Source organism: Oryctolagus cuniculus, chromosome 14 (assembly GCF_051225735.1).
Source record: "Oryctolagus cuniculus isolate XC-2025 breed Fujian yellow rabbit chromosome 14, ASM5122573v1, whole genome shotgun sequence".
NCBI classification, from domain to species: Eukaryota; Metazoa; Chordata; class Mammalia; order Lagomorpha; family Leporidae; genus Oryctolagus; species Oryctolagus cuniculus.
Genome location: NC_142880.1, coordinates 7,365,156 through 7,392,281, shown reverse-complemented (window position 1 = coordinate 7,392,281; position 27,126 = coordinate 7,365,156). Strand labels below are relative to the sequence as shown.

General features: G+C 46.4%; 1 protein-coding gene across 2 annotated transcripts in view; it reads left to right on the top strand.

Annotated features, from left to right (window-relative positions):
• The window catches only part of EDIL3 (EGF like and discoidin domains 3), a 490,113-nt gene that overhangs the window by 226,650 nt on the left and 236,337 nt on the right, over nucleotides 1-27,126 (top strand). For both annotated transcript variants that reach the window (XM_008261919.5, XM_051854033.3), the window contains one exon: nucleotides 1,951-2,079. In XM_008261919.5, coding sequence (XP_008260141.3) covers nucleotides 1,951-2,079 — 129 coding nt within the window. The remainder of the gene's footprint in view (nucleotides 1-1,950; nucleotides 2,080-27,126) is intronic.

Below are 27,126 nucleotides of genomic sequence, written 5' to 3'. Positions count from 1 at the left end.
ACCTGCAACACCCTGCATCCCATAGGAGAACCAGTTTGAGTCCTGCTGCCTGATTTCTCATTCAGCTCCCTGCCAGTGTAACCAGAAAAGCAACAGAAGAAGGCTTAAGATGGCCTATGTGTTTGGGCCCTTGTCACACATGTGGGAGACCTGTGTGAAACTCCAGGATCTGAGCTTTGTCTCGGCCCTGCTGTGGCCATTGCAGCCATTTGGGGAGTGAGCCAGCAGACTGAAGATAGCTCGCTCATACACAGAAAGAAAGAAAGAAAGAAAGAAAGAAAGAAAGAAAGAAAGAAAGAAAGAAAGAAAGAAAGAAAGAAAGAAAGAAAGAAAGAAGGGAGGGAGGGAGGGAGGGAGGGAGGGAGGGAGGGAGGGAGGGAGGGAGGGAGGGAGGGAGGGAGGGAGGGAGGGAGGGAGGGAAGGAAGGAAGGAAGGAGAGAGAGAGAGAGAAAGAAAGAGAGAAAGAGAGCGAGGGAGGGAGGGAGGGAGGGAGGAAGGAAGGAAGGAAGGAAGGAAGGAAGGAAGGAAGGAAGGAAGGAAGGAAGAATTTTTTTAAAAGTGGTGGACATTGTAGTGTTGAAGGTTAAGCTTCCACCTGCTGTGCCAACATCCCAAGTGGATGCCCATTCGGATCCTGGCTGCTTCACTTCTGGTCCAGCTCCCTGCTAACGCGCCTGGGGAAGCAGTGGAAGATGGCCCACCCCTGCACCCACATGGGAGACCTGGAAAAAGCTCCTGGTTCATGGTTTCGCCCTGGCCTGGCCGTTGCTGGCCCTGGCCATTGTGAGCCAGAAGATGGAAGATATCTATCTCCCTCCTTCTCTATCTGTATTTCTGCCACTCAGATAAATAAACAAATCTTTAAAAAAAATAGAGCTCTTCTGTGTATATAACTCCATAAATTGCAACTAAGAATTAGCTTTTAGACATGCAGCAGGTAGTCTGTAATTCAGAAACCTTGATACTTGTATTTAACTGAGTGTTAATATTTTTTAGACACTGTTCTGGGTATCTTCTGTGCATGAACCCTTTTCATTTGTATTGCAACCCTTTGAGGTGAACTCTGTTGACATTTATTTATTTATTTTTAAATAATTATTTTTTTGAAAGGCAGAGTTATAGAGACACAGAAGCAGAGACAGAAAGAGAGGTCTTCCATCCTCTGGTACACTCTCCAAATGGCCACAACGGCCAAGGCTGGGCCCATCTGAAGCCAGGAGCCAGGAACTTCTTCTCAGTCTCTCATATGGGTACAGGGGCCTAAGCACTTGGGCCATCTGCCACTGGTGTTCCAGGCTATTAACAGGGAGCTGCATCAGAAGTGGAGCAGCCAGGACTGGAACCAGTGTTGATATGGGATGCCGGCACTGCAGGCAGCAGCTTTACCTGCTACACCACAGCGCCAGCCCCAGTATTGGCATTTAACAGAAGAGTAGTGCAATGAATGAGGCAGTGGGAGAAGTTAAGCAAACCTCCCCAACCACACAGCTAAAAACTCGGGAAGCAAGGATTCTGACACAGGCCTTGGGCGTTCAGAGCTCACACACTCAGTGTTTCCTGTACCACTTTTATCCAGAGGGCTTGGTTCAAATCCCAGCTGCTCCACTTCTGATCCAGCTCTCCGCTAAGGCCTGGGAAAGCAGTAGAAGATGGCCCAAGTCCTCAGACCGCTGCACCCATGTGGGAGACCCGGAAGAAACTCCTGGCTCCTGACTTCAGATCAGCTCAGCTCTGGCAGTTGCTGCCATTTGGGGAGTGAACCAGCAGATGGAAGACCTCTCTCTCTATGTCTCTGCTTCTGCATCTCTCTAACTTTGCCTTTCAAATGAATTAATAAATTTTTAAAAAATACCCAGAGTATTTTGCTCAATAAAACTGAATTGCAGAGTGTGGACCTTGGTCTCCTCTTTAGCATATGCATCACACAGCAATGTCTTCTCTGCCTTCCAGGTCCCTGCATCCCTAACCCGTGCCATAATGGAGGAACCTGTGAGATAAGCGAAGCCTACAGAGGGGACACGTTCATAGGCTACGTCTGCAAGTGTCCTGGGGGATTCAATGGGATCCACTGCCAGCACAGTAAGTTATCCAAAGTCATTGCACATCTGTGGTTTTTGATTGCAGAGTGTTTAAACCATTATCACAGAATCCCCCAGCAGCCAGGAGCCCCAGAGTGAGGCTAACGTGGCTCCTCTCCCAGTGAACACAGCGTGTCCCCAGCAGAGGACTCCAGATTCGGAGGCTTGGAGGAAGATTCCAGGGCTTGGAATCTTTTGGCTAGTGGGCGGTCCTTCTCCGTATTGCATAGCTGTGCTTGCATAATGTCTCTCCTTACGTTAAACTGGTATCCTGTCTCCCTTAGAAGCAGGATTGAGCATAAAAACCCAGGGAGGGCCTGCGCCGCAGCTCTCTTGACTAATCCTCTGCCTGCGGTGCCGGCACCCCGGGTTCTAGCCCTGGTCCCTGCACCAGATGCTGTCCCGGATGCTTCTCTTCTGGTCCAGCTTTCTGCTGTGGCCGGGGAAGGCAGTGGAGGATGGCCCAAGTGCTTGGACCCTGCACTGCCATGGGAGACCAGGAGGGAGCACCTGGCTCCTGGCTTCGGATCAGCGCAGCGCCGGCCGTAGCAGCCATTTTGAGGGGTGAACCAACGGAAAAGGAAGACCTTTCACTCTGTCTCTCTCTCTCACTGTCTAACTCTGCTTGTCCAAAGAAAAAGAAAAGTTAAAAATAATTAAATAAGTAAATAAATAGCCCAGGGAGTGGTGAGTATGGCCCTTTAACTGCTATGGGGCTCCAGAAGCAGTGGGCTCTGTGTTGCCAGGAAGCAGGCTCATGGAGGTGACTGCAAGTGAGCTGAGCGTGAGAGTGGGGAGAAACCGTCGATCAGAGGAGAGAATACTAATGCCCGAGTGACAGTTGAGGCAGCGATCTTGGCCGTGAGTAGGCAAAGCCGGTGAAGTCACCCAAGGCCACACTGCCAACCGGCAGCTGACAGCATCCAGTGCTTCCTGGCTCTGGGGAGCTCTGCTGGTCCAGGGTTTGTGGAATGTCTGTGGAAACCTCTCATGTCATGGGGGAACAAGCATACCTCCAACTGGCAGCTCAGCCTCTTCTGAACGTCCCTGTGAGCTCAGATCAGTAGCCGAGAAATACAAGGCCAGTGATTTTTCTCAGGCGGAGTGCAGAGACGCTGTGGCTGGGTCTCCCTACTGCTAACTCCTTGGCCTTCACACAGGAACATATCAGACAGTCCTGGGAGGACCAGGACAACAGCCCGGAATCTTGGCTATTGAGAACTCACTTAATCCCACGCAGAGACCAACACCTCCCTGTGTTACAACACCTCGTGTTAATGCTTGTCACTCCCCGTCTTCGTGGAGGAACGACACTAAACCCTGCACTGTTCTTTTGTCTGCTCGGCCCTCCCCGGGTTTGCTGCTGGTTCTTCCCGGGTTGGCTACCGACCCTTCCCCCTCCGTGGAAGGGCGGTTCCCCCTGCCACTTTCCCCACTTCCGTGGGGGAGCGGCACACCGCCGGCCGGCTCTCTCGGGGGCTGCACAGGTGTTCCTTCAGATAGATGTTCCCGGTGCATGTTGTCTCTCTCCTCCTTTATAGTCCTCTTCCACCAATCCCAACTCTGCTACCCACACGCCGAGTACGCTGCTCTCCTCCAATCAGCAGGATCAGCTCCTGCAGGTCATCACTCAAGTTGGCGAAAGGCAGCTGCGTAGAAGTTGTTACTCCCTTCTCAGCGCCATATTGTGGGAGAGCAGATGCATAGAATAAGTCTTAATTCCAGTAACAGTCTAGTCCAAGTTGCTCCCCACAATTCCCCCTTTCTTTTTATTTTTTGGCGTTGATACGCGCCTGTCTTTGGTGCCCTGTGGCACACACTCTGCTCTGATTGCTAGAGTTGCCCACAGGTGCTTACAAGCCTACCAATCAGGCAAACCGAATCCGGGTCCTCTCTTCCCCATGTTGTGAGGAGGTTTTTAGGCGCTGATGCGTGCCTGTGTTCGGTGCCCTGCAGCGCATGCTCTGCTCTGCTAGAACTGCCTGCAGGTGCTTACAAGCCCTAGCAATCAGGCAAACCGAATCCAAGCCTTCTCATTGCCGTATTGTGGGGAGACTTATTGGTGTTGATAACGTGCCTGTCTTCGGTGACCTGCAGCGGGTAAGCTGCTAGCCGCCCACAGGTGCTCATCGCCTTACTAATCAGGCAGACCGAATCCAAGCCCTCTCATTGCCATGTTGTGGGGAGGCCTTATTTTTCTCTATTTCTCTATCTCTGGGCATTCCTATTTCTCCTATTTTACTTCTATCTGCCAGCATTCCTATTTCTCTCATTTTACTTCTAAACTTCTGTTTCTCTTATCCCCGTGGCTTCCCGGTGCCCGCCCCAAGGCTGCTTCTCAGCGCCTCGCCCCGCAGCGGCTTCCCGGCTCTGCTCGGCTTCAGCCCGCGCTTCTCATCTGCTGGCTTCCCGGCTTCGCGCACGCTCCGCGGTCTCCGCGCCCCTTCGCGCCTGCACCACTGCCTCTCACTAGCCCCGCGTTTCCTACTCGCGCCCCGTGCACTCTCCCCCGCTCATGCCCCGCGCACTCTCTCTGCGCGCGGCGGCTTCCGCGAGTCACACAGCCTAGCTCACGTTTCCACCACCGGTATTCAGTCTAAGTTCCCCGGGCTAACCTGGCGAAATCCAACCTAGCCTACGTCTCCGCCTTATGGTTTGGCTTCCCGTCTTTTGCTCCCCGGGCTAATCTGACGGATTCCAACCTGGCTTACGCGTCCGCCTCTAGTTTTAGCTTTTCGCCTTTTACTCCCCGGGCTGACTTGAAGAATCCCAAGCTAGCTTACGTCTCCGCCTCAGCCTGCCCCCGCGGCTTCATCCTCCCTAACATATTTTTCTCTACCCAGTATGTTTCCTAACTTTTCTTCCAACAATATTCCCCTCTCACTTCTCCTGGCTTCTCCCCACAGTCCGTATCCGAGTCTAAGTTTCTTCTAGGTTTCACTTTCACTTTCAACCCTAACAGCCAATCCTAACTTCTTTCCCACAGTCCGTATCCTAGTCTATGCCTAGGCTTTGGATAGTTTCTTCTGGCACCTTTTCCGTCTGGCTTTTCCCTAGGCTCTTTGCTAGTCTCTCTCTCCGGTATTTTCCCGCTTCTTTCCTTTTCTTCCCTCCTAGGTTTCCTATCCGAGTCACGGCACCATTATGTCGCTCCCCCTCTTCGTGGAGGAACGACACTAAACCCTGCACTGTTCTTTTGTCTGCTCGGCCCTCCCCGGGTTTGCTGCTGGTTCTTCCTGGGTTGGCTACCGACCCTTCCCCCTCCGTGGAAGGGCGGTTCCCCCTGCCACTTTCCCCACTTCCGCAGAGAAGCGGCACACCGCCGGCCGGCTCTCTCAGGGGCTGCACAGGTGTTCCTTCAGATAGATGTTCCTGGTGCATGTTGTCTCTCTCCTCCTTTATAGTCCTCTTCCACCAATCCCAACTCTGCTACCCACACGCCGAGTATGCTGCTCTCCTCCAATCAGCAGGATCAGCTCCTGCAGGTCATCACTCAAGTTGGCGAAAGGCAGCTGCGTAGAAGTTGTTACTCCCTTCTCAGCGCCATATTGTGGGAGAGCAGATGCATAGAATAAGTCTTAATTCCAGTAACAGTCTAGTCCGAGTTGCTCCCCACAATGCTGTCAGAAGCAGTGCACAGAGGGACACAGTCTGGCCCTCCCGCTAAAACTCCTCAAGTCAGAGCTTCCCTTCTGAAAGAAGGAATGAGTTTCAGGATGGCCTGTTGGCCAGAGTGAAGCAGCAGGTACACCCAAGCTTGGGTCAGCCTAGCTTCCTCTTCTCTCTGGTGCCAGAGGAAGGAGAAACTGTGGCTATAAAAAGGCAGAGTCTAGCTGTTGGCTGCCTGTCAAAAAAAAAAAAAAAAAAGAAATCCTGGAAGAACACAAGAGGACAGCGTTCAGAAGGCATGTGTGAATCCCTAATGTCACAAATCATTCACACATACTACCTCTACTCCCCTGGCTTCCTGGGTGCAGCCGAGGCTTGCCCTTAAACCAGAGCTTGGGAAACTCCTAACTTACTTCCGACTCATAATGTCTATGCAGTGGTTCAAAATTCCTTTCATATCTCTGGCCCTTTCTTTTCTTCCTGCTGTGAATATCAGTTCAGTTGCTGTCTGTAATGGCCTAGAAATCCCATTGAAGGGATGGGCATTTGGCCTTACAGTTAAGAAACCCATGGCCTAAATCAGAGTAACTGGGTCCGATGCTGCTTGCTAATGCAGACCCTCAAAGCAGCAATGACGGCTCAAGTAACTCAAGTAAGTAATGAGTCCATGCCTTCTACCGGGGAGAATTTGGTTAAGTTTTTGGCTTCCAACTTGACTTTAGCCTGGCAATTAAGAAGAAAACTAGAAGGTGGGAGTGTGCTTTCCCTCTCTTTCTCTCTCTCTCTCTCTCTCTGCCTCTCAGAATTCAGATTTTTAAAAAAGAAAAAGTCCTACTAATAATTTGAAGCCACCATGTATTTGCCCCAGCATGAGTGATGTTTCTCTGGAGAAGTGTCGCTGGGAACGTATCCAGCAGCCTGAGATTCCCACCTGTGATTGGATTCCAAGACCAGCAAGTGCAGGGAATACAGCAAATCATTCTTGTCCCCAATCTCCGTGGTGGAGCACCCAGTCTTTTCTCTCTGCCCTCATGTTGCACCCAAATAAGTTTATACATTCACACACTTATGTTGGATCTCAAGACTTCTTTGAAGCACAAGAAATCCTTTCTCTTACCTGAGCGCTCACAAGAGCTTATACCCACATCAGGAATTGGAACAGGAGTTCGAATTCAGTTTAGAACCAGGATTTTCTGATCAAACCCACCCACTCCTGTTCTCCATGGGGCACCATTGTTAGAAGCAGCAGGTAATGCAGTCAAACCTCATGGTGCTGTAATGGGAAATCTGAAGTTCAGACTTGACCCTTACAGCTGAAGGACGTGACCTTGAGGTAGTCACATGTCCTTTTTGTGCCTGGACACGTGCAGATTGAGGGATCAATCTAGCAATGGGCAAGCTTTGGTTCATGGGAGCCGAGAGAGAATTACGACTAACCAGGTAGCTTGCCCATTGTACACGTGTTGTCAGGCCTCATCTCGATGGATGAAATTGGAGAGGATCACACTTTGGAAAAAAGGTCCAGCAGTGCTCGCAGCCCTGGGAGCCTCTTCAGGCAGCAGAGCCAGAACAGCATCTCCTTAATTCCTAATGAGGATTGATTGCCAGGTTTGGATCCCTCCCCACCCACCCCGCTGATGGCGGTCTTGTGACACAGCTGTTCTCTACAAAGCCGTGCTACTCAACATGTGCTTGTGCGTCAGCATCACAGGGAAGCTTCTTAGAAATGCAGATCATCAGGTATCGCTCAGATGAAGTGCATGTCAGTCTCTGTTTCCAAAAGATCCACCTTTGAATCTCGCACACACTGAAGTTCAACAGATACGGCACAAAGCTCTCAGTAACAGAATGTGATCATTTTGTAGGCTAAGAAAGCAACATCTAGGTTCACTGCAGATTGCAGACAATGTCTTCATTAAGGTTTTTGAAAAATCAAACTATATCACAAAGCAGCCAAGTGAAAAGTTTACTAATGTGTAATGTGGATGTCTTATTTGGAAAAAGAGTTGAAAAAATCCTCCAGAAAACCATTTCTAGGGGGAGCTTACTGATTTGTTCTATATGACAGAATGTTAGCTAAATATCTTTTGGATTATATCTAGACATTTAAAGAACTTGAAGTTTCATGATACAAGAGTGGCAGATGCATAGATAGTAGGTTTATTTGAGTTCCAGCATTAACTATAAAAGGTTTTTTTTTTTTTTATTTTACTGTTTTGGGAGTTGTTTTAAATCTGTCAACTCTTTTCAGGTTTATTGGAATCTTGAGCAGATAACATAGACAGTTCCACTTTCTCCCCGTATAGAATAGAATATCCCCTATTATTTCCTTCCTCAATTGGTAAGGTACATAGTTTACATTTGATGAACCAATATTGATATATTATTATTAACTGAAGTTAAGAGTTTATTATTTGTTTTGTATAGTTCCTTGGGATTTGTAAAACGTATACCATGTGTCTGACATTATAGTATCATACAAAATAGTTTCAGTGACCTAAACTCCTGTTCTTCTACTATTCATCCTTTTATACAGTCCCCATGGCAACCACTGGTCTTTTTTTCTGGCCTTTTCCAGAATACCATAGAATTGGAGTCATATAATATACAGCCTCCTAAGATTTTTTTTTCACTTAACAGTATGTCTTTCAGGTTCCTAGATGTCTTTTTAAAGATGTATTGATTTATTTTAAAAGGAAAATAAAAAGAGAAGGAGGGACAGAGAGAGAGATCTTTGATCTGCTGGTTCACTCCCCAGATGGCTGCAATGGCCAGTGTTGGGTCAGGCTGAAGCCAAGAGCCAGGAGCTTCATCAGACTCAAACCCTTGGGCCATCTTCCACTTCTTTTCCCATGCTTTTAGCAGGGAACTGGATTACAAGTGGAGCATCCAGGACTCGAACCAGTGCCTATATGGGATGCCAGAGCTTAACATGCCTTGACATAATGCCACCCCCCACTATGTCTTTTTACAACTCATTTCCTATACCACTAATATTATATTTTATGGATGTACCACCGTTTATTCATTTTTCTATTAAAGAATATCTAGATTGCTTCTAACTTTTGGCAGTAGTAAGTGAAGCTTCCATAAATTTTCATGTGTAGGTTTTTGCATGGATGTACAGTATCAACTGATTGGGGTAAGTAACCAGGAGTGCCATTGCTGGATTATGAAAGTGTATTCAATTCTGTAAGAAACCTCCAACCTCCTTCCATGGTGGCTCTACCGTTTTCAGACTCCCCAGTAACGAGTGAGATTCCTGGGGCTCCACAGCCTCCCTAGCATTTGTAATCAGTGTTTGCAGTTTGGTCATTAAATAAGCTATTTTTCTTAAATTAGTATTTATCTGAGTAACTGGAGAGACAGACAGAAAGTCCCGATGCAATGTTTGACTCCCTAAATGCCCTCAATGGCAAAGACTGAGCCTGGCCAATGCCTGAAACTAGGAACTCAGTTCAGGTCTCCCACCTGCGTGGCAGGGATCTAACTACTTGAGCCACCACCTGCTGTCTTCCAGGGTGCATGTCAGTAAGCAGCTAGACTCAGGTACAGAGCCAGGCCTCTGACCCAGGAACTCAAATATGGGATACAGGCACCCCAACCTGCTGCTTACCTGCTAGGCAAACACCTGCCCCTGCCTATGATTTTATGGTATTGAAAACAGCATGAGTTTATAATCTTACAAGAACAAGAGCTAACATTGGCTATTATATGGAGTTACCAAACTATGTTTGTTTTGAAAATTCCATAGGGTAACATTACATGTATGTGGGGTGGGGGGGTAGGGGGGTGTATAAGTTGTAGGATGTATGTAACAGGATGAATTGAGCATCAAATCTGCCTAGAGGTTGCGCTTTGCTTCTAAGATTTGTTTAGTTATTTATTTGAAAGGCACAGTTACAGAGAGAGACAGCGACAGACACAGGGAGAGAAAATATCTCTTATCTACTTGTTCATTCCACAGATGGCCACTATGACCAGGGCTAAACCAGGCCAAAGCCAGGAGCTCCTTCCAGGTCTCCCATGTGGATGCAGGGGCCCAAGCACTTGGGCCATCTTCCACTGCCATCCCAGGCGCATTAGCAGGGAGCTGGATCAGAAGTGGAACAGCCAGGACACACACCAGCACCTATATGGGATGCCGACATTACAGGCGGTGGCTTAACCCACTATGTCACAATTCTGGCCAAGGCTGGGCTTTTCAGAAACATTTTTCAGGCAAGCAGTTTTCTGCTGGGAGCCACACCATTAGTGGTGTTTTATTTGCTGCCTGGAAACAGATCTAACGCCTCAGAGAAGCACTGTATCTCCATTCCTGCACCTCTGTAGGCACCCTATACCCTCTTCCCTCCCTGTGCACTCTGCAGTCCTTGTGTCCTCTATAAGCAAAATTTCTCATTTTCTGCTCTTTGAGGAAGCAGAGAGGATCTGGGAGCCAACCAAGCCCTGGAAGGAAAGGGCTGGTGTAGATAGGGCCCACGATATCAGTTGCCTTCCAGGAAAATGCCCAGGAGCCCTTTTCCCCCAAAAAAACAGAATCCACAGCTTCTGTCTTCATAATTGTGCTGATTACTGCCAAGTAGTTTAGTTTTAATTTTATATTCTTCATTCATGGATTCATGCATTTTACAAATAGGAACTGGGGGCAGGAGAACTTTTATAACTTTCGTGTTCTACCCTTCTTTAGAGTTAGCTGATGATAGGTATTGATGGAATGATCGTTCCATGTTGGATTTGTTCTGGTTTGGGCCATTGGGAGCCATCTCTGATAGGCTGTGCTTGTTAACCACACCGACTCCTGGTCCCACCTCAGCCCTGTAGAGTCAGAATCTTTGGTCGACGCCCTGCCAACGTGGAGGTACAGGCACCTATAAGATCCTCAGGTTCCCAGACCTGGAGACCGGTGGCTCAGAAGGTGACCACCGTCTGAATTGCACTGGAGGACTCCTGCAGAGAGAGCACGAATCCTGGAATAGATGCAGGTTTCTGATGAGGCTCCATCTGCATCCGTAGTCACCTAGTCGTTCAGGGCCTCAGGTTTCTCATGCAAAAACTCAGTTCAGGAAACTTCCTGAGAACTTGACGTGGTGTCACGGTGCTGGGAAGCAACTGGAATTAAGAACTTCTGCCATAGTGGGGAATTTGTTACCATCAGACGAGGAATATGTCCAGATACTTCACAGAGTTCAAAGGGTTATGTGTGCCGAATGGACTGATTTTTAAAGTATGTTTGACATCTGACTGGCCTTTAATTTTCTTTCCTTCCTTTGCAAACAGTTTAGTTGTAATATTTTAGAAAAAAATCACTGTTTAATAGAGCACAGAGAGACTCCAAATGGAGCTTTATGTTTTTCTGTGAAATTCCTCTTTTAACATCATTCATTCTTATAGGTAATTTTTAGTTGTTTTTTTTTTTTTTTTATTCAAGCTTTATCATTTCAGCTGGATCCCTTCCTTATTGTAGTTTTCCTCTGTAAGGGAAGTGGAACATCCAGTTTGGGGCCATTTAAGGCCTTTAGAGTCCTTTGGTCTGGCCCCGCCAACGCAGCTACAGGCATGAATCACAATTCAGTAAATCTGTAAGTGGTTCATATTTAAGTCCATGATTTCCTATGGCCTGTGAACCATATGATAAATATCCAGGTGGTCTTTGGCTAAATAAATAAATAAATAAAAGGTCTCTGTGGAGCATCAAACCAGCTTTCCCTACTGAAGAGTTCACTTGTCAACAGCCTGAAAACTTTTCCCTGGAGTTACAGGGGCACCTGAAAACTATGCAACTGCACTGGCTGGCTTCGTAACACCCTCTAAGGGGGCTTTCTAAAAGCTTGGCGCCCGCACCAAAAGCTTTTGGGAATGGGATTAAGATTCCAAATTTTCCTGCTCATTGATGACTTTGCAGGTCAAAGTGAAACACCAAAGGTTCTCAAACCCGTGTGCATATGAGTCACAGGGGAGTCCAGCTAGAAATGCAGATTTGTCTTGCTCATCCAGAGAGATTTCAACTTAGATCTGGCTTCTGTCCCCAGTGAAAGCGACACAGATGGTCTTAGAGTGCACATTAGCATCGCCTGGAGAGCAGTAAGCATTACTGATGCCTTGCTCCCACCTGGGATTCTGATAGAATTGGTCCAGGGTATGGTGCAGGCATTAGGAGTTTGAAAACCACCCCAGAGGATTCTAATGTGCGACCAAGGCTGGAAATCAGTGTTCTAGAACCCATACTGTGAGGAATTACAATGCCTTAAAGAAACTAAGCACAGAGATACTCAGAGAAACCAAGCTTGGGACTGAATATCAGCACACAGTGAGCAAGGACTCTCATAACCTCGTGGAATGTTGCCATTCTGTCTTGGTTCCGTAATGCACCACGAGTTCTCTGGTGGCAAGAATTCACAGGTGATTGAAAGAATCAGGCCAGGAGAAGATACTAACTTACTCTCCTGCACATTTGTTCTCTCTTTATTTGTCTGTAGGAGCTAGAGTTGCAAGAGATTTCTATTTTCTTGCTTTCTTTTCTTGGCTGGAGGCCAACAAAGAGAATTGTCCTGGCCGACACAGAGGATAGATAACTTTGCACAGGAGCACTATTCCAATATAGGCACAAGTTTGTGACTTTTGCAAAGGAATTCTTAGGTGTCCACAAAACCAAAATACTTTACATTGGCTATTTTAGGTAACATTAAAACATTCTTTGGGGCTAGCACTGTGGCACAGTAGCTTAATCCTCCACCTGTGGTGCAGTCATCCGCTATGGGCACCAGTTCTAGTCCCGGCTGCTCCTCTTCCAATCCAGCTCTCTGCTATGGCCTGGGAAAGCAGTACATGGCTCAAGTGCTTTGGCCCCTGCACCCACGTGGGAGACCTGGAAGAAGCTCCTGGCTCCTGGCTCCTGATTGCTGCAGCTCCAGAGGTTGCAGCCATTTGAGGAGTGAACCAGCAGATGGAAGACCTTACTGTCTGTCTCTCCATCCCACTGTCTATAACTCTCTCAAATAAATAAATAAAATCTTCAAAAAAAAGTTCTATTTTTTACCTTCTACTTATTAAAGGAAATTTGGTTCCAGCAAAACAATAAACCCTGAGCAGAAACGTGTTAAACAGATTTTGCCAGGTCATACATGTGAAGGCATCTGTAGTAATGGACATGTGCTCCTAGAGCATTTCTGTCCTAGTTTACTAAGCCTCTGTCGAGGAACAGGGATGAAAACTCAGAATCAGTTTTAAAGAATTTACATGGGGGGGGGCAGATGTGATTTAATGGGTTAAGCTGCTGCCTGCGACACCAGTATCCCAAATGGGTGCTGGTTCACGTCCCGCCTGCTCTGCTTCTGATCCAGCTTATGCTAATATGCCTGAGAAAGCAACAGCAGATGGCCCAAGTCCTAGGGCCCCTGAACCCACGTGGGAGACCCAGATGAAGCTTCTGGTTCCTGCTTTTGTCCTGGCCCAGCGCTGGGTGGTTGCAGCCATTTGGGTAGTGAACCAGCATGTGGAAGATCTCTCTCTCTATCTCTACCTCTGTCTCTGTAACTCTGCCTTTCAAACAAATCTTAAAAAAAATAATTTTATTCCAAATCTCCAAGCCTCCCAACCTGTGATGCTAAAAACATTGGTTCCCAAATTCCCATGGCTCTTGTCCATCATCTTCCAATTTATTTGCTCACATGACACCTCCTGTCCTCTGAAAGCCATCTGCATCCATGCCAGGATATTATTTATTTATACAGTTGACAAATACTTATTGAGAGCTTACTTAGTATTTTGCTAATTTGCAATGTGCACTGAGAAACGGGTGCTGGCTGCTGGACTCTGCTGCTGGGTTCACTCTGAACCTGCCAGGAAGGAGCAGGCTCCTCTGTCGGCTGGTGGACACGCAACCAGCTGCAACACACATGGTCTGCAGGAAGAGCAGGGCCAGGCTGTCTAGCTGTTTCAACCATATTGGTTCCTACTGTGTTCCTTGGAGTTGGAAAACTGGGTGTCTTTTTCTAGAACCTTACAAATGCCTTCATGAACAGAGTTACTTAGACTTCATGCCCTGCCTACTTGGTTGTTTCCATGCTCAAATGAATACCCCAGGCCATGTAAGGGACAGGTGCCATGGCTTCGGCTCTCTTTCCTGGAAATCACCTTGCAGACTCATTTTTCTTTAGTCAGTTTGAAAAGCCAAAGCACCTGTGCATATGGGAATACGTCTCCATTAGGATCCAAAGCCCATTCATCCAAATATTAACCCAATAACCCTGACTCATCCCAAGCACTGTCCTGGAGACCAGGATACAGTGTGGAACAAAGATACCCAAGCTCCCGCTGTCAGAGGACTTCTATTTTAATGGGGAAACATGGCATATGCATTGTCACCCAACTCAGCAACTGTGCTCTTGGGTGTTTATCCCAGAAAACTAGAGACTTCAGTTCACACAAACATTTGTACCTGGATGTTCATAGCAGCTTTATTTGAAAAAATAGCCAAAAAATAAAATGGGCCAGATGACCTTCCAACTGTGAATGGTCAGAAGAATTGTGCTGGATTGGGACCGGTGTTGTGGCAAAGTAGAGAAAGCCTCCATACACTGGTGTGTCGCGACTGACTGCTCCACTTCTGATCCAACTGCTTGCTGATGGCCTGGGAAAAGCAGCAGAAGATGGCCAAGATGTTTGGGTTCCTGCCACTCACATGGGAGACTAGATGAAGCTGCTGGCTCCTGACTTCAGCCTAGCCCAGCCCTGGCCATTCCTGCCATCTGGGGAGTGAACCAGTGGTTGGAAGATTCTCTCTCTCTCTCTAACTCTGACTCTCAAGTAAATAAATAAATCTTTAAAAACTGCAGTAAAACTGGAGACAGCTGAATAAGATTGGTGACTTTTATAAAGGTTTATTTTATTTATTTCAAAAGCAGAGTTAGAGAGAGAGAGAGAGTGAGCGCGTGCTAGTTTCCATGTTCTGGGTCACCCCCAAATGGCTACAATGGCCAGAGCTGGGCCAGGATGGAGCCAGGAGCTTCATCCAGGTCACCCACTTGGGTGTAAGTCCTGTAGGGCAAGAATAGAGCCCTGTAGAATGTCCCAGAGATGGAGGCAGTCGGCACTGAGCCGGCAGTGAGGACCTGGCAGGACTGAACAGCGCTCAGATTTGCAAAATAGTCTGAAACAGATCTCCTAGTATCATACATGTTTGGCTTTTGCTAATAATGTCACTAGCATTATAATTATCTCTTCTTGGGTCCACTGTTGTACACTTGGGCAGTATGATAAGTATGCCTTGTCATTGCTGTTTTTTCTAGGTTTCAAGAGTTTTACAAGATTCTAGACTTTTAAAGACAAACATATATACATAGACACATATGTATGCACATATATAAACAATGCCCTAAGCAGATATCATGGTCTTTAAGACAATGTATTTTCCTATACATTACTCCTGAGGAATAGTGGTGATTCTACTTACTCTTTATGGAATTCTTTGTTTAATGGAGAATTAAGCTTGTGATTATGAAGTAAATTTAAAGTTTGTCATTTCAAATTTAAAGTTTGTCATTTCAAAAAAGAAAAATTTAAAGGAAGGAGGGTGGAAGATGGGAAATATTATATACAAAATTTATGAAAATTGTTCATTTTATATAAATTTGTAAAAATTCTTAAAATAAATTACAGCCTCAAATTTTGATATTTTTTAAAGAACCCATGAAAGTGTCTGTCTAGATGCAGAAGAATTGTGTCACTTTCTTTCCTACAGCTGAGTCATCACCAATGGAACGCAGGGTGTTTCAAAGTAAACATTGCAACAGAAGTATGTCAATCAAGAGCAAAATAATTACATACTAAAATGCAATAATGGTTTTGAAAACGAGGATATCATTTACATTTTAATGGGAAATTTGGAAATTGCAGTAGCATTGTGTGGATATTTACTAACACCAGCCTTTGGAATGCAATTTGATTGATTTCACTCTCACTGCTCCTGATGGATTTCACAGGCATGCTGCAGTTTGTAAGTTTCAAGAAATTTAAAGCAACCTATCCTTTGGAAATAAATTATCTCTGGATATTCAGAAGATTTAAATCATTTTATAAGACGTCTCTTAAATTAGAACATTTCTAAATAAGGAATGTTTCCTTCTCAGCCATCTGAAAGACTCTTTTAATGGTAAGGAAAGGAAATTGCTCTGAGTTTATAAATACGAAGAGCAGAGTTTATTTGGGTAATGAAGGGATGGTTGTTAAGGAGTTGAGAGTTTAAATGCAGAAAACACCTGAACTCTGATTCCTTATATGCTCCTAACAAGGCATGTCAACCTGAACTAAAGATTGTGCTACACTTATTTTTTTAATTTATTTATTTGGCAGGTAGAATTTCAGAGAGTGAGAGAGAGAGAGACAGAGAGACAGAGAGAAAGGTCTTCCTTCCGTTGGTTCACTCCCCAAATGGCTGCCACGGCTGGAGCTATGCCGATCCGAAACCAGGAGCCAGGTGCTTCTTCCTGGTCTCCCATGTGGGTGCAGGGGCCCAAGCATGTGGGCCATCTTCCATTGCCCTCCTGGGCCACAGCAGAGAGCTGGACTGGAAGAGGAGCAACCTGGCACACATATGGGGTGTTGGCGCTGCAGGCGGAGGATTAACCAAGTGAGCCACGGTGCCGGCCCCTGTGCTACACTTCTTGAGGCAGGTGTTGTGGCACAGAGGACTTAGTCCTGGCTCCTCCACTTCAAATCCAGCTTCCAGATAATACACTTGGGAGGCAGCAGATATAGCTTGGGTTCCTGCCAGCCACGTGGAAGACCTGCCTGGGAGAAGTTTCTGGCTCCTCTTTCTGTTCTGGCCCACTCCCAGCTGTTGTGAATATTTGGGGAGTGAGTCAGCAAATAGAAGATCCATACTCCCCCTCTTGTTCTTCATCACTATGCCTTTCAAATATAGAAAGAGATGTTTTTTATAAAGCTTATGACATGAAATCAAAAGTTCATTTTTAATCACTGTAAAAGAAGGTGCAACCAAAATAAAGCAAAAACCAAATAATTGATTTTTATTTGAGCTTGTTATGCAACAGAGAGGATGGGATCACTAGATTCCTCCATTTAAACAGTAAAGTCTTGTAATCGAGAAAGTACACCTGCTCACTAGCTGGGCAAAGTGGTGGGGAGAGGAGGAAGTCTGGCTGAGGCAGAGGGGCTGGCATGTCTGTGAATGCTGTTCTTCAATCATCTGCCTTCCAGAAAAACTCCTTCTAAGAGTTCTGTCCTTTGTCCTTTGAATATTGTCCTCAGTGTCTCCTGTCTCTCCAGCATTAGTGCAGAAGCAAAGCCAAAATATTTTCCCTTCTTACTGCCCCCACTTCTTCTCCAAGTCACCACTCTCAGCTGTGATATGCTCCGAATGAGCCTGTTGTCTCTGCACTTGTCCCTGGTCCATTTTTTTTTTTTTGACAGGCAGAGTGGCCACCGTGGCCAGCACGCTGCGGCCAGCACGCTGCGGCCAGCGCACTGCACTGATCCGATGGCAGGAGCCAGGTGCTTCTCCTGGTCTCCCATGGGGTGCAGGGCCCAAGCACTTGGGCCATCCTCCACTTCCAGGCCACAGCAGAGAGCTGGCCTGGAAGAGGGGCAACCGGGACAGAATCCAGCACCCCGACCGGGACTAGAACCCGGTATGCCGGCGCCGCAAGGCAGAGGATTAGCCTGGTGAGCCGCGGCGCCGGCTGTCCCTGGTCCATTTCTAAAACCAGAGCCAGAGCCGTCTCTTAGAGCACATTTCCTGTAAAGTCATTTCCAGACCCAAACCCCTCCTCCCCACCTGCTTTCCTAGTGCACTTGGAGTAGAAGCCAAAGGCCGTGTAGTGACTGGAGAAGCCGTCCGTGTTCCGTTCCTGTTCGTCTCTGGTGAGCTTATCTCCTGCTGCTGCTCCGTGGGTCACCCTGTTCTCTTTGCCAAACATGCCAAGCCTGCCCCCAGTCTGGGGCTTCTGCACTTGTGTTCTTGCACCTGGCCCACTCGTTCCTATGTAACCCCAACACTCTCTCTCTTGCGTTTTCCTCTTAGATTCTGGCTCCTGTGATAATGCCCCAGAGTGGCCCTCTCCCACTGCACAAACAAGCAGGGGCCATGAAATAGCAGAGCAACCTGCAACACGTGTTCCTGTCTCTTAGCTCTCCGCTAGTCTCATGTCCCTTATCTGTCAGTACTCCTCACCACCTCCTGTATTATTTTATTTCTCCTCACTAGTAAATTAGCTTCCATTCTAGAATCAAGACTTCACTTTGCTCCCTTTGCCTAAAAGCGCCTTGCTCATAGCAGGTGCTTGATAAATAGTTATTGACTAGATCAATGACTGAACCAGGAGTCTGTTTCCAGCAAGTTCATTAATATATCATCTAATAACTATTTTCTATGATGTTATGCCCTTTCAAAGAGGAGAAAAGCAAAACTCTTTGGAAATAGTATATCCCTTTAAGAGCTTATGAAATGAACCTGGAGAAAAGTCGTATTTGATCTAACCAAAGTCCTGTGACCAGATGGGTTTGCACCATCCATTATGTCCACACCGTCAATGCACAGTAGCTCAGAGGAGCCGTAGAGTTTACAAAGCACAACAGATAAGTAATGGTCAGACAACTTGTAGAACTTGTTGAATATTGTTCATCTCAATTACCTGGAAGAGCTGGGAGTGGAAGCACCCAGGCAAAGCTCAGCTAGAGAGTTTCATCATTATGCAAAAGAGGCCAGGTGGAGACCCAGTGAGTGCAGGTGGAGGTGGGAGGTGGGAGGTGGAGACCCAGTGAGTGGAGGTGGAGGTGGGAGGTGGGAGGTGGAAGATGGGAGGTGGAGACCCAGTGAGTGCAGGTGGAGGTGGGAGGTGGGAGGTGGAGACCCAGTGAGTGCAGGTGGAGGTGGGAGGTGGAAGATGGGAGGTGGAGACCCAGTGAGTGGAGGTGGAGGTGGAGGTGAGGGAGTTGCTCTTAGGTGGTTGATAAATACGTGAGAGGCACGTGTGGCGTGAGGCCGATGGGGAACGCAAGCCGCCCTTGCTTCTGTACAAGCACGCCCCCGGAGCAGCAGCCACGAGTGCTTGCCCATAAATAGCGGTGATGCTAGGGGTGCCTTGCTTGTGTAGACTTCCTCCTCTGTCTGGGAGGAGAAGGAGCAGTGGGCATGCTTTCCATCAAGATCACCTGGAGAGCCATTGCCTGCGTCTCCTGCTGGGCTCTGTGCTGTGTTTCGTGGTTTGCCGTCAGCACACTCCTTTTCTTGGAGTTGCTCTCCTTCGGATACCTTCAGTTCTTTCCCCAGTTTTGTCTGCCTTAATGCGGCTTCTCCAGAGAGAGAATGCAGGCTTCTTTGAGCTCCAGGTCTCACACGCTAAGGCAGTGAATCCATCCAGAGCCAAGTTGTAAGGCAGGAGCCAGCAGCCCTCAAGAGGGGAGTACAGCCCAGGAGTGACACTTGCAGGAGAGACACTCAGGACCACAGTCCCATGTAAAAGGCCCCATGGAAGGGACTGCCACAGACCAGGTGGCTGTGACCGTGCACCTGCCCCAGAACTGCACCAAGTGTGTGAGGGCTCTTTGGTTTGGTGTGTTTATTTTCTAATAGAACAGAACTGGCTTCATCTACCTGGTACTTGGTGTGTGAGAGTAGTTGACGCAGGGATCTTGCATTTGGCTGGGTTTGTGCTTGATGATCAAGTCCTTGAAGGCAAGAGTCCAGCTCGACATTCCCTTTGTGTTTTCTGTAGCAAGAACCACGTTGGAGACACCAGGCAAAATCTGGCCCTGACTTGAACCCACTTTGTAATTGGCTATTTGGCCGGGGTTGGCTGCTGCCATTCTGTCTTCAAGTTCTCCTTCTGTGCAGCCTCACTGGTACATTTGGGTTGCCTGGGAAGCCCTCTTCCGGTCACTCCTCTGTGAATGCCGAGCCAGGCTCCCCCAGGGATATGCCCATGGCCCCCACTCCTCCCTCCCTTAGGCGGGGGAGTCTCCCCGTTTTCTTCCTTGGGTAGCACTTATTTCTCTCATTTTGTGTTTTTGTACCTGTCATCATTCTAGGTAACCTAAAGGTAATTTTCCCTGAGTCATCCTTGATAATCTTGATCGTAACCTAGGTTTGTGCTTTGCACACAGTAGGTACTACAAGTAGCTTCGAGGATTGAATCCGTGAACAGTGAGGGTGCACGAAAACATTCGCTTATTGCTGGATTTTTTTTTCTTGTAGAAATGCAGAGTAAACCGTGGGTGAATGCAATGGCATTCACTGTGATTGGCTTCTCACCTGTGCTACACCTGGGCGGGGGGGGGGGGGGGGGGGGGCTTCTGTTTTCACCTGCGCTGTTGTGTGGCTGTTTTACAAATAGGCCTATCCCTTATGTATGTCTGGCAAGGTGCCTGTCTCATGGAAGATGACGAATGGATCAGTGTGAGAATATGTTTCAGGTGTATTGCTGACCTATTTTCTTCTAAAATCTAGTAGCATGTAGTTCTTGTTTCTGAGGTGCAGGATGCTCCATTGGTAATAAACTACCAATCCCATTTTCTTTAAGTTTTTATTTCATGAAGGCATTTTTTCATACACAACTTTAGGAATATAGTGGTTCTTTCCCCCATACTCACCCTCCCACCCCACTTCCCTCTCCCTCTCCTTCTTCATTATGGTTCATTTTTAGTTTGGTTTTTATATACAGAGGGCCAACTCCATGTTAAGCATAGATTTCAACAGATGGCACCCACGCACACAATATATAGAGTACAGTTTGGGAAGAAGATTTGTAGTCGATTCTCATAGTACAACCCATTAAGGATGGAGGTCCTACATGGGGAGTAAGTGCACAGTGACTTCTGTTGTTCTAAAGCCCATTTTCTAAGGCCAGCAAGTGTAATGTTCAAATCCAGTATCTTGACCTAGATGCCTGTAGTTCCTGCCCTACTGGATGGTTTTAGATATTTTTATTCTTGAATCTCATGGTTCGTGAGGATCTTACTGCATGAAGTTTCAGCTGGTTTGCAGAAAATATATAGAGAAAACATTCCACGTTCCCCTCAGTTGGCTCTGCGTGTATAACAAGCTCGTAGCTCAGTGTGAGGCGCAGTAGAGAAGAGTCCCTTCTGGCCACATGGAGAGGCCACGTCTGCCTCTTAGACACCGTGATGACCTGAAGTTCCTGAGGAGCTGTGTGTGTGTGACCCTTGCTGGTGGAACAGAGCAGTGGCAGAACCCACGGAGGAATTGGTACCATTTTGATGTTGACATGGATAGCTTCTCCCAGAATAAATAGTCATGTTCTGTGACTTCATTTAAGATGAAACTCATTTAACTGCAAGTCTAGACACAATTTTTTTTCCCCTAGGACTTGTCATGTGCATTTTCCTGTATATAAAAGATGACACATTGTCTGTGCTAATACACCACCAGCAGCCATAACCGAAGTGATGTAGATGGATACACGGAGAATACTGATTTTGATGATTAGTTATACTGGTTAATCTTGTAAGTCTGGTTAGAGAGGTTCCTAGGCTATCCATGAGTTTTTTTGTGTATGAAAACAGTGAAGATACCTAGTGCATCTTTCCACTGCTGATCTTACATGTTAAAACCCAAAGAAACATGAAATTGTCTTATTTTGCTGTGGTAGCTTAACTCTTGAATGGACTCAGTTTTTAAATTGACACTTTAAACTCATGGGAGCCTAATGGACTTAAATTGCTGTTTAAGTGCAGCCCTGTAAGGGTGTGACGTTTTTGTCTGAGAACATAGTGTTTTCTTTGCTCTTCTGAAGGAAAACGTCTATTGCCAGCTGTCTCTGCTGCTGTTTACTGCCGGTCACTCAGAGGGTACAGAGCAGGTATTGGCCATGAACCTCCTGGGCATGTCTGTTTCCCAGGGACGTTGGACATGAGTTGGTCTTGTCGTTTGAAAATAGTCACTCTTTGAGGTTCAAATTTCTTGCCCAATTTTACTTTGAAAGCTGTCTCAAGTACAAAACTTGGGAGCCCTGAAGAATTTTAAAAGCAAACCAACCATCTTCCTCCCCTCCTCCAAATGTTACCTTGTGAAAAAAAATATGATTAAGTATGCTTTTACTGATGGAGGGAGACTGCGGGGCGGTCAGAAAAAAGGGAAACATTTATGTTTTTCCTTTATTTCTGACCATGACTTTTTTTTTTTTTTTTTGACAGGCAGAGTGGACAGTGAGAGAGAGAGACAGAGAGAAAGGTCTTCCTTTTGCCGTTGGTTCACTCTCCAATGGCCGCCGCGGCCGGCTCGCTGCAGCCGGCGCACCGCGCTGATCTGAAGCCAGGAGCCAGGTACTTATCCTGGTATCCCATAGGGTGCAGGGCCCAAGTACCTGGGCCATCCTCCACTGCACTCCCTGGCCACAGCAGAGAGCTGGCCTGGAAGAGGGGCAACTGGGACAGAATCCGGCGCCCTGACCGGGACTAGAACCCGGTGTGCCGGCGCCGCTAGGCGGAGGATTAGCCTAGTGAGCTGCGGCGCCGGCCTTATTTCTGACCATGACTTCTTAAATCTCATGACAAATCGGTGACTTCATGTCACCTGGGGTGGTCCAGAGGGAGGCAGCTGCGGCCATAGCTGTCCCCATCTGACACAGAGCAGGAGCAGGTGGTTGTTGGGAACGGACTTCATTTCTGAAGCACGCAGGGAAAGAGTGTGCTTGGGTTTCTCAAACCCAGGGAGCGGGTATCCGAGAGGGAAGTCCCAAGATGTTTGTGACAAGCCAGTGCTAATCCCTGGGGAGCCGGGGGGGGGGGGGGTTGCTGCAGTCACCCAGCGCAGCAGAGAAGGAAGCTACTGGTCAGAGCAGCTACCGATGATGAAGTGTCACCTGAGAATGTCCAGAATTGCCCCCAGAAGTGAGGAGCCCACAAGAGCACATGTACCAAACCTCTGCTCCCCGAAGCGTTGGTGCAGCCCAGCTGTCAAGATGGCCATCATCTCCTCCACCCCAGGGCTGGAGATGGCAGAACACAGCCAAGAGTGGAAGGTGAGCTGCAAGGAGAGCCCATACCCTGACTCTCTGGTTCATTCCTCTGGTGCTGCTGGGAGCTACACTGGTCTAACTCTCACATAGGGGACCCTGCTCTCCATAGGACGGGCAGTGCAAGGGAATCTAGAGACCTAGTCCCTCTTAACCATGCTCAAGGTACTCCAGACACCAGAATAATCTTCCTAGATGGTACCCAGCACTCTGCCAGGACATGTGTGGGCTGCTTCCTCATGTCTGCCTTCTTGGGATGAACGGTGCCGCTCATCTGCACGGCCCCCAGCTCAATGACAGGTTTTGGGTAGCTGCTGCTCTGAGGGAGGCAGAGCTTGGCATTGGGCTGGGGGTATCCAGAGCAAGGATGGACTGAAGCTGTTCTCCCAGGGTCTCTACCTTCTCTAAGGTTCTCAGTGCAAACCTGGTCTTGGATATCATTGTCATGGTGGAAGACACATGGTCAAGCAATCCCTTGGGCTTAGTTATAGCCTTGTAACTGTTTTGGCCTGTAAGTGGCTGCCATTTTGTCGCAGACACAGCAGTGCTAGGGGAGGACCCTCTTCTTCCTCACTGCAATTTTCTCAGCCTGTGCAAGGCCTGAGCTGAGAAAGAGATGTTCCAAACTGGGTATTACTGCCGCTCCTTAGATGCCACGAGACTGGTCTTTCTTTAGAATGTGAAGTGGAAGTAATTGTTAATTAACTGAAAGTAAGGCAAGTGCATTGCTGTTGCCTGCAAGTAAGCAGAAGTTGCTTGAGGACTTGTTTCTGGGTCGCATAGAACAAATATGTAGTACTACAGAGGATCGTTTTATAGGCTGGGAAACTCTGGTTACTGAAGAACCCAGTGTTCATTTCTCGGTTTGAGAGAAGCTTTGTCTTAGCTTCATCCTGCAATGTCAACATCTGTCCAGGATATCTGACTGACTATAGGAGTAATGATAACAAACTTAGGCTTCAAAAGGGCAATCGTCCTGAACCACGCCTACAGAATATCCCTAGCCCCATTTCTTGTATGGGGAGCACTTCACTACATTGAAGGGGACTGAAATAGAAGAATGTAAGCCCATCAACCCCTAGTCATTGTAGGAGTTACAGACAGTAGAGCTTGAGTTAATGCTGACATAAGCAGGATACTTCGCAAGCCCTTACTTGGATTTTCTTGAACACTATGCTTTGGAGCACTTGTGTCCACAGTGGGTTGCAAGTGCACAAGAACCCAAGAAACAGTCCTCTAAGAGCTAGGAAGAAAAGAACATTTGCTTGTTTCTTAACCACATACTTGAACCGCACCACTCTTTGCCACACGGATTGGAAGTTGGCTCGTTGGGTTGGTCTTTCCAAGGGACGCCAGTAAGGGGGCCTTCCAAGAAGAGCAGGCATTCTCCAAAGCAGCATGTGTTCAGCGTGATGTGACGGCTGTGTTCTTTATTGGTAATTAACTTAACCCTCGCCTCTCACCTTTCTGGCCCTGAAATCTACAGAGAACTGATGTCTCAAAGCATCAGGGTAAGCAGAACAGAAAAATAGTTAATGGAAGAACCGCTATGAGCTTAAACACAAAATACCCCAGGATGAATCCGTGTCAGACTAACCGTATCCGAAAGAGGATTGTGAAGCTGTATCAATATGCTGTGTGGTGTGCATTTGCCTCTGCTACTGTCACTGCACACCTCAGCCAGGGTGTATAGTGCACTGTTTGCTTGGGGACAAGTTGGTGGCAGCATGAATCTGCTGCAATCCAGAAGACTACATTAAAATTGTTTATGCTAACCCTTTCTCAGTCTTTTACATGTATGTTTCTTATAGACATTGTATAGTATATTCACTAATTATATAATTAAATTAATCATCATAGTCATTAATACCTGTTGATAATTGCGGCTGTTAGACTACACGGTTTTTGGAAGCATATGCCCCAATTTCACTTTTAGCAGTAGGTGTATGCAATCGAGTGTCTTCAGACTATGGCTAGAAATAATTAGGAAGTATTTAGATGGCTTGAAATGAGAAAGTATACTTACAATGCATGAGCTCGGGTAAGCTTGAATCTATAAGAATAATAAATAAATGTCCTGTTACTTATGTTCATTGTTTACTCTGCTTATAGCTAAAACTAAAGATGCCAGCTTTTACCTACAAACTTGTAGTCTACTCGTGATTATAGAAATAATATAAAACCTCAATCAGAAATATTCATTCAGCCTTAGGAGACACACCTGTAACGATGTCTGTGTGTTGGCTCTCAGAACAGTGATTTAAGATGAGCTGACTTAGTGGCAACCTGTTCTTTTTATATGGCCTTTTAACCTGGTGGTTAGTGGAAGTTTCGACCCATTAATTTGTACTGCAGAGTGGTAGGAAGTGGATGTGGAAGATGCCTGTGGCTAACGTGTTCTCACTCGATTGTGCATGTAGAGGCTAGGGGGATATCATTAAAAGATAATAACAGTGTACATTGTTTCTTTTTATTGTTCTGTTTGTTCCTTTGTTATAGGCACCACAGGGAATGATTTTATGGGTTTTACAACAAATGAGTTTGGGGGGCACATAAAATGTCTGTAGACTTGTGAGGGAGTCGATTATGATGACGAGATCAATACCCTAAATGCTGACAGTGGAACTGAAATGCTAAAGCATAGGATGATAGGATGACACAACTGAATTCCTTGACCTGAAGCTTTCAAAAATTAAGGTAAACACCCTGGTATGGAAAACACGAGAATGTCTCAGAAATGCATTACTTAAGTGAGTGCTTTCCTAAGCACCAAGTACAGAACTTCAAACCCAGATGCCTGTATTGATGTGGCCTTCTACTCCATCCAGTTTCCCCATGCAATTGAGAGCTGAATAGTAAGTAGATGCAGGGCTGGCTTCATAATAAGGTAGAACTAAACACCACGTAACTGTGCAGTATAAACGTGCCTTGTGTTTGCTGGAAGCACTCAAATTATGCTAATAATGTCTCTCTGTTGATACTGTGAAAGTTCTTTGATCTCACGCTGTTGTGTAGCATAATTCGGGGCAAGTCTGAGGAAAATTCAGTCTATTGAGGCATGTGTGAGTACAGCTGAATTTTTGTGTTTCGCCAATGAGAATTGGATAAATTATTTTCCTGGTCTCCACCTTCATTTTCTCCAGTGTAGATAACTGTTTGGTTTTTAAGCATCGGAGCAATTGTTAAGACCCTTAAGGTTATATATTCCTGTGAATTGCTGGATAAAAGTAGAGCAATGAAAATGCCAAAATGCAGCGTGACTGTCCAGTGTAATTGATGAATTTATAAGCCAGTCAGATTTCAATTTATTTTTACTTTCAGTCTGCAGAATGTCTGATTTCACAACCGTATTCTTTGTGACCATTCCTCGTATGTCACGGAGCTTACTGTGCCTCAGTTTTGTCTGCATACTATTTTAATGCTTTAATTGCATGCAGCATGCTGCTTCGTTATAGTAACAATTTTTAGCTCAGTAATACATTTTGGCTACTATTGTCTAGAAAACTTGAACATTCTCTATTGTTGGCACCAAGATAGGCAATATTCTAAGGCTGAAGTATTGTTTTACCTTAATTATCCCTTCTGAATATTTACATATTCACTAAGCTATGCATCTAGCTTTCTATATGCTGTCTCTTTGAAATTCATAATACATGTCTATAAGAGTAAACACAAGGGAAAAGCAAATTTGCCGACAGGAACTCGGGAGGATTACATATCCTCATAACTTGGTTCTACATCCTTCTCACTCTTTATAGAAATCACACTGATTGATAACCACACAGTTGTCAGGAACACTGAGTTACACTGTGTGCACAGTGGAACAGGTCCAAAATATTGATTTTTGGGAAAACAGAAATGTTACCTTTTTTTTAAAAAAGTATTGTGTAAAATGACAGAAGCCATGTGTGTGTATATATATATACATACACACAAATACATACACAAACAAGTATTGCAGAAATTTATTGTAAAGGCATGCATGTTCTATATCCAGTGGCCCTCAAGCTCTTTCTTCATCTCAATTCTGTTTTTCAATATTTATTAGAAATGCATAATGAGAGAGAGCGGGAGAGAGGAATCTTTCATCTGCTGGTTTATTCCCCAAGTGGCTGCAAAGGCCAGAGCTGGAATGGTTGAAGCCAAGAGCCAGGAGCTTCTTCTGGGTTTCCCATGTGGTGGGGGGAAACTGCACTGTTCTCCCAGGCCATTAGCAGACAACTGTATTGGACATGGAGAGCCAGGAGTCAACCCGTCAACAATATGGGATGCTGGCCCCCCACGTTATTACTGGCCCCACTGTCACTGTGTGACAGTGCCAGCCCCTTCATCTGCATTCTTTATAGTAGTTTGAAGAGCATTTTTGCTGTGATTCCCCAAATGTTTTCTTTTATGTTGATTCCTTATAGTAGTTTGGAGAGTATTGACTATGCTTTACTTAGCTC